The sequence below is a fragment of the Acinonyx jubatus genome, chromosome B2 (genome assembly GCF_027475565.1).
Source record: "Acinonyx jubatus isolate Ajub_Pintada_27869175 chromosome B2, VMU_Ajub_asm_v1.0, whole genome shotgun sequence".
NCBI classification, from domain to species: domain Eukaryota; kingdom Metazoa; phylum Chordata; class Mammalia; order Carnivora; family Felidae; genus Acinonyx; species Acinonyx jubatus.
Window position 1 is genome coordinate 123,319,441 of NC_069385.1, and position 17,092 is coordinate 123,336,532.

General features: G+C 36.2%; 1 protein-coding gene across 1 annotated transcript in view; it reads right to left on the reverse strand.

Annotated features, from left to right (window-relative positions):
• Nucleotides 1–17,092, reverse strand: part of GMDS (GDP-mannose 4,6-dehydratase) — a 625,677-nt gene that overhangs the window by 296,502 nt on the left and 312,083 nt on the right. The window contains exon 7 of the mRNA XM_027040165.2: nucleotides 6,193–6,320. Within this exon, the coding sequence (XP_026895966.1) occupies nucleotides 6,193–6,320 (128 nt within the window). The remainder of the gene's footprint in view (nucleotides 1–6,192; nucleotides 6,321–17,092) is intronic.

Below are 17,092 nucleotides of genomic sequence, written 5' to 3' on the forward strand. Positions count from 1 at the left end.
GAAGCATTTAATATTAAAGATACATACCTTCTACAGGCAAATTCATCATCAAATTTAGATGATGTCGTATTTTAAAAGAGGCAATTATGTCTCTATCACACGAATAGCCTTGTTATTAAAGTTAAATAGCCAGTTTTCATTTGTGGGCGGAAGCAGATGTGAAGTGGAAGGCCAGTGAAAGGAGAGAAGCAGGAAGGACAGAGGAGAGCATGAGGAAGGGTAGCTCAGCCCGGATGAGGACCAGCACAAAGGGACTGGGCAGGCCTGACGGGCGGTGGAAGCAGAAAGCTCGTGGAATCTCACAGTACACTTTACATGTAAGTCAATGAGTGTCATAATCTAAGAGGAACAGGAAGGGGCTTTCACACTGTTTCCCTAGGACTGTTCTCAGAAACAGAACCAGGACTTTCTTAGGTACAAGTTATCGTTTCATGTTCCACAGTGGTATAATGACACTTAGCATCATGAGAGTGAGTAAAGGGTGGAGTACAAGCTTCCACCTTAATGTGGTTAATTGCTACCCATTAGAACTTAAATGGCATTTACACAAAGTTTCATAATCCGTTTCCACAGGCACTGTATCTCCTGAGTATGCAACTCCATTCTATATTCATTTTCATTTTTTCCCTCCAAATTCACACACTTATACACATTTGCCAAGAACTACTTTTTCCAATTTAATGTCAGATGCTCAATTTTAGATTTTTAAAATACAATTGAAAATATCTAAAAATGCATCCACCTCCTTGTTCCTAAACTATCTGTGGATGGAAACTTGATGAATAATCCATCTTAGAAACTTTGATGGTGTAGTCTTCATTCACTGAGATAGCAATTTAAACAGTCTAGAGGTTCTGGGGATCTTGGGGCACATTCACTCCTGTGATATCATCCCCAGCCACACAAGACCTGGCCAGAGGAAATAAGGCAACTATGACTTTCTGCATTTGTTTAGTGAGGCCTTACTAAAGAATAGACTCTGGCACCATGAACACTTTGAGAATTCAAACACAACAAGTAATCAAGCTACTCCGCTGAACATAAAAAAGAAAAAAAAAACCTATTTGTTGATGTTGCAACTAGTAAGCTTTCCCTTAAATAAAATCTCAGAAAGTTTAAATGGCATCCTTTGTTTCCAGATTTGTATGAATTAACACAGGATGCAAAATGCTAGCAGCAGACTGACAGATGAATTAGAAACAAGGGGGAAACACTGGTTAATCCTCTCCAGCTCTGTCAACAGTCTACTTCTCCCCCTGCCAGAGGCTCCCTGGCTTTCCCCTGGTCTCTTTTATCAGCTGAGAACTGGAAGCTGTAAGAAAAATTAACTCATGCAGAAGACAATGAACAGAGAGGGATGGACATCTAACTATCCATTTTCCCCAAACACACCCTCCGCATCTTTGCCTAATACAGTCAATATAATGAGTTCAGCAAGATCTGATCATCTCTGTTTCAGCCACACACTCTCTTCCAGATATTTCTCCTCCATTTGAACTATAAATGGCACAGAGAGAAAAGAGAGAGAAGTTCAATGTCTTGGCTCTCTGGGAAATGGAAAGTTAGGCAGACCCCACTGCTTCTGTCTCTCCTCCCCTCACTTCAGTGAGAATTAGTGGTTGTAAACATGGCTTAGCTATCAGGCCTGGGCTGGAGTTCTGGCTTCATTCACCTCTGATGGCCATGGCTTTGGGCAAATCGTACCCTGAACTCTCCAACCCTCAGTTCCTTCATCTGTGAAGGATTGTTGTATGTTTCATATGAGATAATGTATGTAAAGTCTTCTATAAAGTTTTTGACCCATAATGAGCATCCAACATTTGGCAATTTTTATTATTTTTATTTCTAAAAGTAGTTTTTTAAAATTAATATATGCTCCCTGCCGAAAAAGAGGAGAAGGAGGAGGAGGAGGGAGAAAGAAAAAGAAAGGAAGGAAGGAAGGAAGGAAGGAAGGAAGGAAGGAAGGAAGGAAGGAAGGAGGGAGGGAGGGAGGGAGGGAGAAAAGAAAGAGGTGTGTGTGAGGGACTATTATATTAAAATTCAGATGAGTCTCAAAAATCCCACCCTACCCCCCATAATATGAATGTGCCCTAGATTGCCTTTAGAACAGGAGAACTCTTCAGGAATATCTGTATGGTCAGTTGTTGGTAGTAAAACCTCATGATATTTTTTAAATGGTTTTGCTGAGTCTTGGAAAAAGTTCAGACTTGGGTCACTGATTATCCATGTATCCCAAGACTAAGGACCCTCTTGTGAGTTGATAAAAGCTTAAAGATACTTCCCATCCAGTGCTTATCAATTAGGTCATCGTTCCATATTTTCCAGCTAAAGTTGTATCCTAGCTAGTTTTATCAAGGTAGGATCACACTGGGACCTCATTAATCAAACTGTTACCGTTAATTTTAAACATATAGTGCCATTTTCCAACTCTTCACTGTTAATGTGTATATATATATATATATTATTAAAAGGGTAGCAAAGTTAAATAAGTTTGAGAAACACTTTATTAATCTTAATAGGCAGTAGTGCATTAATATATTCTAAGTTTTGAGAAGCCAGTCCATGATAAAGAAATCTGCTTACATTTGTGAAATTTAGCATTGTGCAGGCTTATGTGGCTTTAGACAAAGTTTACAAGACTGTCATCTACAGCAACTAGAACCATGACCATGGTAGGTAGTCAACAGAAGGTGTGTGGAAAGAACAGTGCCTCCTAGAGAAGTTAGAGATCCTCTCCTTTCAGGCACCACTGATACTGTGTTGACATCTTGAATTTGTTTGAATGTGTTCTCATAAATACAATGGTTCAATGTATGTGGACGGAGGCAGGCATGAAAAGAGTGTGATGGTGTCACTTAATTATTTAAGAAGATAAAAATATTTCAAAAGTTTGAATTATCAACTGACTATATCCTGTAAGAAGTACAAATTCTCGACAACCCGCGTTTGTGTAAATTGAGTATTTAGAGCTCTGAGCCATCAGCACTACAGAGTAGTTTTTAAACAGTAATACTTTTTTTTTCTCAAGTTGCAACAATTGTAGATGTTAATTATAGGATCTGGGTGGTGGGTATATGGCTGTTAATGGTAAAATTCATTCAACAATCCTGTACGTTTAAAATGTTTATAATAAATATTATTGGAAAAGATGTAAGCACATAACTTATTTATTCTGAAGTACAGCATGATTTAATATAGTTTTTATATTCGTCACTTCAAGTTGAAATACCCCTTACCCACTCAGTTTAAGTTTTAAATCATTTTGATCTAGGAAACAAGACTATAAATGGATGTTAATGAACCTGAATCAGCAACAGGAAGTGGCTTTGTATAAATTCTTGCAAAAATGTTTACAAGACAGAGGTAGATTCTAATCACGAATGTACAGCACATTAATGCTAATTTTTTACAGGGTTGTTATTAGGCCCTTTTCACAGATGGGTAAGCTGAGATATAAAGCCCTAAGACTGAAGAACAAATCACTGACACAGCTAGGATCCCTATACTCTGTTTGTCAAACGCTCTCTACTCCTCATCATGGAAGTTTATCCATAAGTAAAAAAGTGTAAGTCACTTAATCTAAAGATTCACCAGTACAATATGTTTGTGTATAAATGAGAAAGATTATATAATTAAGACGTGTGTAAATAAGATGCTATTATAACTTGTTTGATCTGTACTTGCCAAGGCTTCTTTATTCTAAAGCTGATTATAGCGCCAGGATGCAGATGCACTTTAAACAAACAATGTTTCTCTTTTTTCATTCTTATGCTTGTTGATTTTAATTTTAGCAACATCTGCCTTTAGTCGTAAGTCTGTGAAGTAACCTCATTTTAACACGTTTAGAAATGCAAGAGATGGTAACACTTCTTAAAATGGAAATAGCAAACTACGTATTCTTACTTAATAATGGCACTTTTTCAGAAATCAAGAAATTTAAATTGAGACATCCTTCAGGACCCATAAATGAGAACTATATAATACTTCTTGCATCATCAACATGTGTTACTGTCTGAACCCCAGGGTTCAGCAAAACCTACTTGTACTGTGGAACAAGCCAGGTCTTGAATGGCAATGACAATGACTTAATTTTGTATGTCTGTTTCTCCATAAAATCTGAAAATTTTACATTTTTCCTGAAAGGCCAGAACATTTTACTCTTGCGTGGATGCTTTGGTTCACTGTACTGATACCATTTTGTCAAGGAATCTTCAAAATGGCATTTGGGAAGACCTTTTTGAAGTCTTTGAGCCAAAATGTTTATAAAATGCTTTTATTTTAAATGAATACAAATGTGGCACCTTTGTTTCAAGGTTTGAGCTACACCCAGGACCAGTGCTAGCCTTGGCATTTGGGGAATGAGATGATACCAGGGTCCTTCTTCCAGATCCACTGAGCTCACAAAAGACTTACTCATTACTTATGTATTTAACAGTGTCATGAGTTTCTAAAACACTTTTTGGCTTATTTTTAAAATGTCATTAAATTTTTTTCTGATTGAAAAGTTTATATTCATTTCAAATATATGGAAAATATAGAAATACAAAGAGAAAAATAAACATAAATGGTAATAAGCATTATTAAGATTTGGTATACTGTTTCTCTATCAAAATCTATTTCTGAGTTCTAGTACAAACTTCATTTTTTACCCCGGTGCAAAAAAATAAAGTTAAATAGAATGAAATTTGATCTATTTGGTTCTGAATTTGGAGAACAAGAATTTGGATAAAGAAAGATAACTATACAGCTATCTACTGCTCTAAGCATATGCAGAAAGCTAGAATGATAGTTTTGAAAAAAAATTCATTTTTATGAACCTTGCCTCATATTTTTAAGTAGGTAAGGCCATATAGATTAGACAAAACAGAGTTTCAGCTTCTATTATTAATATCTCCTTTCTCCTACTTCTTAAATTTCTGAAAAGGTGGGCTTATATATTTTTTAATGAAATGTTCTTAGAATATATCTAATGTCTATTGTCATAAAATGCCTCTTTGTAATGACAGCTTCAAAGAACATACCGAAATTATCTAAATGTTATGCTGTTCAAAATTTAAAATCAAAGCTGTTCTTCATCCATAATATAAATCAGTATTAGGTGTACAAGTACCCATTTTTAATTGTTATGAACAAAAATATTAACACCTGAAACTAACCTCTGTGTTAGCAAGTAAACTACTTGTTTGCTTTCTTTCGTAAACGTTCAAGTTTCTTTTTGAATCGCATCAATGAACAAGGAAGCCAGATCCGGTTTCCCAGAGAGGAATCATTAAGGACAGAAATAGTCTCCTGAGCACAGGAAATCTGTAAGCACCTAAACAAGGACAAACAGACTCCAGGGAAAAAGACAATGTCACCAACATGCTCCTTCATGTCTGGCCACAGAAAGAGCCATGTATATTTAAAAGGATACTGATCAGGGAAAGGTAAAATATAACCATTTGCTTAAAGAAAAGTCACACTACTTACACATGTAACACATCTAATCCAGACCAGAATTTAATGTGCAGATAAATCCCAAGAGTGAGAACTTGAATTTCCCTTCAACTATATCCAGTATTATGCAATATTATCATTATTAACAACTCTATCTCTATTTAATGAACAAAATTCATTGGTGTGTAAAGTCACACATTGAGAAGTATGTAGGGTAATAACTAGACACTCAAGCAGCAGAAACCAAAACCTCCGCAAGAATTTCACTCTTAGAGTACTTTAGTAGAATAATGTAAACCTGAAAGTCTTAGATTATACAAACTGAAATTAGGGAATATTTCCTGAAGCTCTGAGAACTGTATCTGTATACCTAAAATTTTTTTCACAGTTATATGACTTTTGAGTAGGCAGGAGGGAGAAGGTGCACAAAGTGAGGAGATAGAGGCTTTAGGAAGGAAAGAATACTACTCAAACATTTTTCAACCATCCTGGGAACAACTGACTGACACCTTCATTTTAATGATGGAAAGAACAATTGTGAAAGGTTTCCATATTCCAGTAACATTCAGTGTCATCTACATGTAAAATGGAACCATGGAGCCTTAAAATGAAAGCAGTGTGAGTGTAAATATATCTGCATTAGCAAAATTTTATATGCTACCACTTCTTCTAGGTCATGCTTTTCCACCAGAGGCCTGGCATTGAAAACACCAACTGATACAGGTATTTTTAAGAACATAATGAGTCAGTTCCTACCTCTACATAGTCCTTGGCATGGCCCCAATCTCGCTTGGCATCCAGATTTCCCAAGCTGAAACATTCCAGTTGTCCAAGGTAAATCTTAGCCACTGACCGGCTAATTTTTCTAGTAACAAAATTAGCTCCTAAAAAGAGATGAAAGGATGTATGTATTATCAGATAGTACATTTGACATTTAACAGTTTGGTGAACCAAATCCAATCTCAGCCTCTAGGCATTTCTTTCATTCTCCCCCATCCCCCCTCCTTTAAAATAAGAATGAAAGAAAATGATCACTAACTGTCATTTAGATAAGTTAAGAAGCTCTAATTCTATGTGTCACATCAGCTCTACTTTCATAACAAACATTTTTCTTTTGGGGACTTCTTAACATTCCTAATTTGCTGCTGCAATATGTGACCCAGGCATTAGGCCAAAGAAAAGCTATTGGAATGCCAGTTTTTAAACAGAAAATTCAAAAGGGTTGTACAAAGGGAAATGCCAGAATGGAAGACAGACATCTAAGACCACCCTGATTTTTTTTTAAGAACATAAACAGCGTATGTTCCTATTAATAAAGCTATTTTGGAGCTCATGGAGAAAGGGAGAGGAGTAGCTCACAGGCTATAACCAGTTACAGGAAACAAACAAGAAATGCATTTGGGTTGCCAATAAGTGGTGATCATTCTTCTTTGGAAACTTGCAAAGCTATCCAGTTATAAATTATGACACAGTTCCAACTCAAAAGTTTCTCTCTACTATACTTACTGAAATGCCACCTTCCAAATTCACTTAAGTGCTATCTACAGAAATGGGCTCCTGAATTCTGCATAAATATTTTGAAATGATTGGAGGAAAGGTGTCATAAATTGAAGAAAGAACTGAAATTGTTTTATGTTTTCTGGTCTTAATGAAATCTCTAATCTTCATTAGAGATTATAGAGATTATAGAGAAGGACAAAATAAAAGACACTTTGGAGATGATTTTACCCATGGCTCTGTTTCTAGGTAAGGTTAGCACAAAGCACCAAATTCTCAAGGTAATAATACACATAAAGTCAATGATGGCTTCATACAGTTTAGATAGATTACTATCATAATTTATCACATTTCAATAACTTTAGCTTTGTTCTTTTGCAGATTAAGCAGGGAGGTTAGTTATGATGAAAGCTTTTGGTTTCTAGAGAAACTGGCACAGTGATAAGGGGAATTTTTCTAAATAGGTTTACTAAATTTTGGCAAGAACATGGCTCAGGGCAAGTGCCAACATATACTAGATCACTGACTATAAAAATTTGGTATATGCATTTATACCAATGCCATCATTAAAGATGACAATGGGATTTCTATGGAAATCTAAATTTTCAGTTTTTCTTAGCAGCTCATAGAGTACATTAATAAATCCAAAGTTTCAACTTTCCATGGCAGTTTATAAAACAGAGCTCCTTCAAAAACCAGACTTTCAAAATGAAGAAATATTAAATAGGTGCAATCCTTCTCAATCTGCTACCCATTAGCAATCATTTATTCTCCATTGACTTGTAACAAATAAAATTAAATTTATAATTAAATGTAGATTTCTTGATGTCTGCCTTTTTATTTTAATGTCAGGACTATACTATCATTACAAATATACTAGATAAACTAGTGATGCCATATCACTAAATAAAGTTCCCAACAAAAAATAGTTCAGATTATTCTCTTTACTAGTAAGCAAATGTTTAGGGGTCAAATGGAAGCATGTGACCATGTTCAATGTATCTAGGTCCTGTCCTTCCCTATTTATTCTTTCAAATAGTATTAACTGAGTACCTATCAAGCACTAAGCACTGAGCTGGGGAACTTGGGAGTGATGCAGTAGCAGCTACTCTCAAGTAGTAGAGAGAGGGTAAGATATACAAATCAGTGCTGCCAGAAGTGAGATGACAGATTTGCAAGAACAGAAACAGTCAAATCTGGTAACTCAGTAGCTGGATGTGGTCAGGAAACACCCACCAGAGAAGCAGCCTGCATGGAGTCTCCTCATGAGGTCATGAAGCAACTAATTAGCTGTGAGACAAGGACAGTGCTCCAGGCACATGCAAAGGCAGTGCAGGGGTTTCCAGCAGGCCTGTCTTTAAATCCTTATCACAAGCCTGCAATGATCATGACCTCAAGACCTCTAACAATGGCTATCACTTTTAGCACCGCACTGAGCCCTTTAGATGAAAAAGCTCATTTAGTTTTCAGAGAAACCCGAGAACTAAGAACTGTCATTACCTCTTTTGTAGGTGAAGAAGCTGAGATTCAAAGAACCTATGCAAACTGACCATTTTAAAACAGATTTACATCAGTGACTGTAAAATTTTAAAGCCCAGGTTCCCTCCTTGACGGGACAGAATGTTTTGCTAGGAGATGTGGAACCTTCCTTATCTGAATCCAAAAGTTGTCTTGGATAATGGTCAAGTTTATTTGAATATGTAGTTCTCAAAATGTAATTTTTAAATATGATTTATTGTTAAACTGGCTTACATACAACACCCAGTGCACATCCCAACTGTGGAGTGCCCTGCTCAATGCCCATCACCCATTTTTCCTCTCTCCCACCCCCATCACCTTCAGTTTGTTCTCTGTATTTAAGATTTCTTGTGGTTTGCCTTCCTCTCTCTCTGTTTGTATCTATTTTTCCCCCTGCCTTCCCCCATGGGAAGTTTCTCAAGTTCCACATATGAGTGAAAACATATGATATCTGTCCTCCTCTGACTGACTTATTTCAGTCACCATAATACCTTCCAGTCCCACCCATGTTATTGCAAATGGCATGATTTCATTCTTTCTCATTGCCAAGTAGTATTCCATTGTGTATATAAACCCCATCTTCTTTATCCATTCATCAGTTGATGGACATTTAGGTTCTCTCCATGATTTGGCTACTGTTTAAAGTGCTGCTTTAAACATTAGGGTACATGTGCCCCGATGCATTAGCATTCCTGTATCCCTTGGGTAAATTCCTAGTACTGCTATTGTTGGGTCATAGGATAGTTCTATTTTTAATTTTTTGAGGAATCTCCACACTGTTTTCCAGAGCAGCTGCACCAGTTTGCATTCCCACCAACAGTGCAAGAGGGTTCCCGTTTCTCCACATCCTCACCAGCAACTGAGGTTTCCTGATTTGTTCATTTTAGCCACTCTGACCAGTGTGAGGTGGTATCTCTGTGGTTTTGATTTGTATTTCCATGATGATGAGTGATGTTGAGCATCGTTTCATGTGTCTGTTGGCCATCTGGATGTCTTTTCTGGAAAAGTGTCTATTCATGTCTTCTGCCCATTTCTTCACAGGATTATTTGCTTTTCCGGTGTTGAGTTTAGTAAGTTCTTTATAAATTTTGGATACTAACCCTTTATCCGATATGTCATTTGCAAATATCTTTTCCCATTCTGTTGCTTGCCTTTTAATTTTGTTGATTGTTTCCTTTGAAGTGCAGAAACGTTTTATCTTGATGAGGTCCCAATAGTTCCTTTTTGCTTTTAATTCCCTTGCCTTTGGAGATGTGTTGAGTAAGAAATTGCTGTGGCTGAGGTCAAAGAGGTTGTTGACTGCTTTCTCCTCTAAGGTTTTGATGGTTTCCTGTCTCACATTTAGGCTTTTCATCCATTTTGAGTTTACTTTTGTGTATGGTATAAGGAAGTGGTCTAGTTTCACTCTTCTGCATGTTGCTGTCCAGTTCTCCCAGCACCATTTGCTAAAGAGACTTTCTTCCCTTGGATATTCTTTTCCTGTTTTGTCAAAGATCAGTTGGCCATACATTTGTGGGTCCAATTCTGGGGTCTCTATTCTATTCCATTGGTCTATGTGTCTGTTTTTATGCCAGTACCATACTGTCTTGATGATTAAAGCTTTGTAATACAGGCTAAAGTCTGGGATTGTGATGCCTCCCACTTTGGTTTTCTTCTTCAATATAACTTTGGCTATTTGTGGTCTTTTGTGGTTCCATACAAATTTTAGGATTGTTTGTTCTAGCTTTGAGAAGAATGCCGGTGCAATTCTGATTGGGATTGCAGTGAATGTATAGATAGCTTTGGGTAGTATTGACATTTTAATAATATTTATTCTTCCAATCCATGAGCATGGAATGTTTTTCAATTTCTTTGTGTCTTCTATTTCCTTCATAACCTTTCTATAATTTTCATCATAATGATCTTTTACATCTTTGGTTAGGTTTATTCCTAGGTATTTTATGGTTCTTGGTGCAATTGTAAATGGGATAGTTTCAAATATTAATTTCTTAATGTTATTCTTTATAATAGCTTTCTTGAGATATAATTCACATACTATATAATCCATTCATTTAAAGTGTATTATTGAATGGCTTTTAATACATTTACAAAGTATACAGCCACCATTACTGACATTTCAGAACATTTTAGCACCCCCAAAAAACACTTAGGCAGTCACTTCTCATTTTCCCCAAAGGCCTCTTGCCCTAAGCAACCACTTATCTGCTCTCTGTCACTACAGACTTGCTTATTCTGAACACTTCATATATAAACAGACTAATTTTTGGTCTTTTGAGACTGGCTTCATTTTAGCAGAACATTTTCAAGGTTCATCTATGTTACAGCATAAATCAGTACTTCATTGTTTCTTTATGGACAAATAATATTTTATTATGTGGATATACCACATTATTCATTCATCAGTCAGAAGGTACACATTGGGTTGTCTCAATCTTTTGGTGATTGTGACGAATGCTTATGAACACTTATGTAGAAGTTTTTGTACTGACATCATGTTTTCATTTCTCTTGGGTATATACCTACAGGTGGAATTACTGGGTTACAGGGCGACTCTACATTTAACCTACTGAGGAAATGTCAAACTGTTCTCCAAAGTATCTGCCATTTTATATTCCCACCAGCAGTGAACTGGGTTCTCATTTCTCCACATCCTTCCCAACACTTGTTACGGTTTATCTTTTCTGGTAATAGTCTTCCTAGTGAATACTGAGTGTTATCTCAGCATGGTTTTGATTTGCATTTCTCTGATGACTAATGAGATTGGGCATCTGTATTTTTACATGCTATTGGCCATCTGTATACCTTCTTTGGAGAAATGTCTATTCAGATCCTTTGCCCATTGTTTAATTGTGTTGGTTGTGTTTTTACTATTGAGTTGTAAGAGGTTTTTTTTACATATTCTGGATCCAAGTCCTTTATTAGATATATAATTTCCAAATACTTTCTCACATTCTATAGCTTCTCTTTCCACTTTCTTAATGGTGTCCTTTGAAGTGCAAAAGTTTTTGTTTGTTTTTTGTTTTTAATTTTGATGAAGCCCAATTTGTCTATTTTGGATTAATGCGAGCTTTAGGTGTCACATCCAAGAAGACTTTGCCTAACCCAAGATTATAAAGATTTTCTCGTATTTTTTAAAGTAAATTTTTACAGACTTTGTTTTTACATTTAGGCCTCTGATTAATTTTTCAGTTAATTTTAGTGTATGGTGTGATGAAAAGGGTTCAACTCCATTCATTTGTATGTGGATATACAGCTGTCCTGGCCCCATCTATTGGAAAGGTTATTTTTTCCTCCTTTGTATTGTCCTGGCACTTTATGTGAAAAATCAATTAATCGTAAATGTGTGAGTTTATTTCCGACTTTCAATTCTTTTCCATTGATCTACGTATCTATCCTCATGACAGTATCCCACATTCTTAATTACTTTAGATTTATGGTAAGTTTTAAAATCAGTAAGTGTGAGTTTTCTGACTTTGTTTTTTTTTAAACATTGTTTTACTTATTCTTAGTCCCTTGAATTTCTTTGTGAATTTTATGTTCAGCTGGTTAATTTCTGCAAAAAAAAAAAAAAGCCACTGGAGATTTTGATAGGGATTGTGTTGAATCTGCAGGACAATATGAAGAAAGAATACTGTCATCTTAACCATATCATGTCTTCCAATTTATGAACACAGGATGTCTTTCTATTTACTTAGGCCTTTTGAAATTTCTTTCAGCGATGTTTTGAAGTTTCCAGAAAATAAGTTTTGCTTTCATTTTGTTAAATTTGTTCCTTTGACATTATTGTAAATGGAATTGTTTTCTTTAATTTCATTTTCAGATTAATTTTAAACATTGTTGTTATCATATGCTTCACTAATTAGTTTTTGGAGAGGCTTAAAATTATTATTTTTTAAATTTGCTCTCTTCATTTTTACTCCTTATCACCTGCTGTTTTTGGGAGAGAACTATAAAAATAATTATATATTAGAATGAGACCTTAGAGGCCACTTTGACAAACCATCCCAAGTGTGCAGGTGGAGAAAGACAGGCAGAGAGGCTAAGCAAAACTGCCCAACACTCAGGACAAGCAGGTAAGCCTGATCCAAGCCTGTCTGGCTTGCTTTCCCACCTGTGCTGATTTCACTAAGCCACAGTGCAATGCAGGAGGTATCCTTCCTCAGATGAGATTATTTAAGTGGTTGTGCATTACAACACATGGATAATGGACCTCTCGTAATTATTTTAAATGTACACTTGATTTCTAAGAGCCTTAAACTAGAAGACCTTAGTGTCAAGAAATGAAGTTAGCCCAATGAACTGACCAAAGGCCAGCTCTGATAGCTACTGGCTATGTGATCTTGCACAAACCATTTAACGGCTCTGAAGTTACAGTCTGTTCTGTAAACTATCAATATAGTGATATGTGCCATGTCAAATGTTCCTGTATCTGAAACAACACTGTAGAACATAAATCATTACAGAAATGTAAGGAATTAGTATCATCATGTCCTCATTTGTAAAACAAGGATAATAACAATACTTACCATGTAGATTTGATGTTTAAGTGAGAAAATCAAGGTAATATGATTAGCAAGTTCTCAATAAATGTTAGCTATTATGATAATTATTACATTACAATGTTAGTGGTATCTATAACTAAGCATGAATGAAAGTTCATATTTCTTACATCTTTTATGACGAAGTCTCTTAATTCTCTGATTTTGAAAATCTAAAGTTGAGAATAGAGGTAAATAGTCAAAGTCAAATGTACAGACTCACACAATGAAAGCACTAATAAACATTTCTTAAACCACTGAACGTTACTTTGTCAATGTAAACTCATTAACATAGAAAAAAAGAGTGGTCACATAAATGTATATCCATAAGAAAAAAAATTAAGATGAATTTTAGTCCAAATCTTAGTTCTAAGTCTGAGATCATGAGTTCTAGCACAGATAGAATGAAAAGTACAGAATTTCTGTTTTGGCAATGTTGCATATAAGAAAAACTGCCACATTAAAAAACACCAAGATATGCTGGATAAAGCATTAGTATTATTAATTTAAATTCAAAGCTGAGTCTCAAAAAAGTACTCAAGTGAAGGGAAAGCTCCAAAGCACATGTCTGGGTGGACACTAAGGGCTCTGGGCTAAGAACATGACTGGAATACCACCTCAGGACCTAGAAATAGGTTTTAGCTTTAATGTCCAAGCTGAGGCAAAGGACATGGCCTTGGAAGTGTAACACTGGAAGTAGGGTTATATACTATATGAGTTATTAATAGTTCTGTTCCCTTTATAAGTGCCATTACCTTAAATAAGCATTTTAACTTTTCAGTTGCTTTATCTATAAAATGGGATAATAATCCACTCTAAGGACCTAGTAAGATACTTAGTTTAAAGGCTGATAACTCTATATCATTGTAAAGTACTTCTATTAGCTATAAATGTTTATTGTCTTGGATATTTTTACTGTGATAAATCTTTTAAAATAGTAAAATCTTTTTCTTCCACATTTGTCTTTATGTGACCTTCTCCACAGTTAGCCCAAGTCTAGAGAAAGAACAGAATTGTATCAAATAGTCAAAAAGAAAGAGTTAATATTCATCCCTATCATTCAAAATAGGATTCCGTAACAAGGCAGTAAGTTTGAAAATAAGGTCATGGAAAAGTAATTTTCTAAATAAGTTTAGTGTATCAAAAACCAAGAGTGGTCACAACCCAAAGTTTCTCACACATTCTGATGGGCAGGCATGTGGCCTGTGGTTCTTGTAAAAAGGACAAAAAGAGGTAGCAGGTGGGGGGTGCCCAGGCCACCCCGGGCAGTGGAGGACACCAGCAGAGGCAATGTTCTAACCTAGCTTCTGTGGGATAACAAGTAAATTATATTGAAGAAATCATCAAGAGGAGGAGACTTCAACCTACTTCATGCTGGAGACTCTGGAGAGATCTCTTTAGGATGCCACCCAGACTGACCTGGGATAGCTGCATCAAGATATATGAAGCAGTATTATGAGGCTCCCTTACAGGGCATGGGCAGTGGTGTGAGAGCCAACAGGCCTGCCCTGCAGCCCTGAGTGGGCTGGAGGCGGTGAGGGAGGATGCTCTGTAGTTGAGGCTTGGGGGTAAAACCCGTAGGATATGGACTACATCTTACATGTAGTGGGTCCACCATGCCAATGAAGGATGGGGTGAGGCTAACTCACTCCAGGAGCCTATGGAAAGAGAAGCCCCTGAATTTTATAAGCAGCAGACACCAAAAAAGAGCCAAGCCTGCCGCCTCCCTGGCCATTAGGCAAGGGAATGCTTGTATCAGCAGCTCCGCAGCTGAGATCAGCAGTGTGCCGAGTGTACCATGTGGGCCTGAGGATTCCAGTTGCCTCCTTGTCAACACCAAGTCACATAAGCCACATCTGTGTCCCAGATAGCCAGATGCCATCTCAAAGACAAACAAGGGAAGAAGATGGCATGCCTAGAGAAACTGGCTTCAAAACTGTAATACAGCAGACAATTACATTTTTAATTGAATTTGGTTTTTGTTTGTTTGTTTGTTTCACTTTATTTTGTTTGAGAAAAGTATAAGTTTAACCTTTAGGGACTGTATGACTTTCCTGTGGCTGCCATAACAAATTAGTACAAACTAGGGGGCTTAAAACAACTGAAATTTATTCTTTCACAGTTTTGGAAATACAAGTCTGAAATTGAGCAGGGCCAAGTTCCTTCTGGGAAGTCTAGGGGATAAACCTTCCTTTGCCTCTTTCTGGTTCCAGGCATTCTTGATTCTTGGCTTCTGGCTACATCACTCCAATCTCTTCCTCCATCTTTACACCATCCTCTCCTGTACATCTATGTCTTTGCCTCTTCTGTTTCTTATAAGAACACTTGTCATTGAATTTAAAGTCTACCCTGGTAATTCAGGATGATCTCATCTCAAGATTCTTCATTTAATTATATCTGTAAAGACCCTTTTTCCAAATAAGATCACATTCACAAGTTTCTGGAATTAAGAAGTAGGCAGATCTTTTTGGGATCACTCAATCCACTATAAGGATCACAGATTAGAATATTTGAGAAAATGATAAAACATAAATCAAGCACTGTTATATTATTTTAATAACATCTTAAGAGAATGATATATCTTTCATGAGCACAACAAACAGTATCTGGTTGCAAAAGATTAATTTAAAGGTGATAAAATAAGTTTCTTCTCTATTGTAACTCTGAAGTTTGCCTCAGTTAATTTGAGTAGCTCCCAGAGTCTCTCCTTCAGAGAATACACGTCTATTTATAATTTTGGACTGGAAATGCCATGCATATTCCCATATTTACCAATTTCCCTTTTCATCATTCCTTCTTGAATCTTCCTTGTGGCATAATTTCCTTTCTTTTGAAAATGTATCCTTTTGAAATTCCTTTAATGTAGAGAAATTGGCTCATATTCGAAAGATAATTTTGCTAATTTCACAACTGCAGGGTGCAAACTATTTTCTTTGAGCATGCTAAAGGTATTATTCCATTGTATTCTGGTTTCCATTTTTTGCTATGGTAAGTGTGAGGTCATTCTATTATTCCTTAGTAGGTCATCTTTCTTCCTCCCATTAAAGATTCTCTCTTTGCCTCTGGTATCCCAGAATTTCAATTCAATGTGTCTAGATACGTTTTTTGCATGATGCACACAACACTTAACCGTGTCTCTTATAGCAGGTCTGGAAATCTCTCAGTAACCATCTCTTCCAATATTGCCTTTTCATCACTCTATTCTGTTTTCTTATCTCTTACTATTTGCTTCTGGGAAGGAATGTTAGACATTCTTATTTTGCCTTCCAAAATCTTAATTTCTTTCTTCCTCTTTCCTTTCTTCTCCACCTTCTTTTATTTATTTCTTTGTTTATTTATTTATTTTAATAATTTTCACCTCTTTATCCTTCCCTGCAATGTTCCGGGTAATTTCCTGAGATCCATTTAATTTTCCTTCAGCAGTCTAATATTTTAAAGTCAGCCATATAATTCTTTGTTTCCATAACTATTTTTGTTTTTATGTCTAAAGTTCTCTTTGGTTCTTTTTCAAATCTGCCTGGGCAGTTCTATATTCTGTTGCTGCTTATTTATTTTTTATGATTTATCAATTTATTTACCTAGAGATATCTTAGTAATTTTATATTCTGAATTTGATAATGCCACTATTTAAAGTTCTTGGGGGGACTAATTTCTTGTTTTTCTCCTGCTGAATATGACTGATGGTAGCTTGTTTCCTTGTGCATTTGATGACACTCAGAGTTCATACTTAGTAATCTTAATCTGCTGGAAACCAGAGGACATGTCTGAGAATGACTGTTTCCTCCTGAGAGGGTCTATGTTTGTTTCTGATGGAAGTCAGGAGATGCTAACCTCTGCAACCTTTCATCCCCTTCCACTGTGCCCAGGTTAATAAGGTTCTGCTCTTCTAGTTTGTTGCTAAGGCCAAAACTGAGCCTTCTAATTAAAGAGGCTGGACATTACCTAAAGGTCTATTAAAACTAGGTAAACAGGACTGGATGCCACTTTGTGGTCCCTAGTGGTCCCCACCTACAGTTGGGAGGCGATTGTCAGGAAGATGAAGACAGATTTAGAGAAATAAAGATATTAAAAGAAATTATTTGCTCTGTGTAGCTGGATGCAAA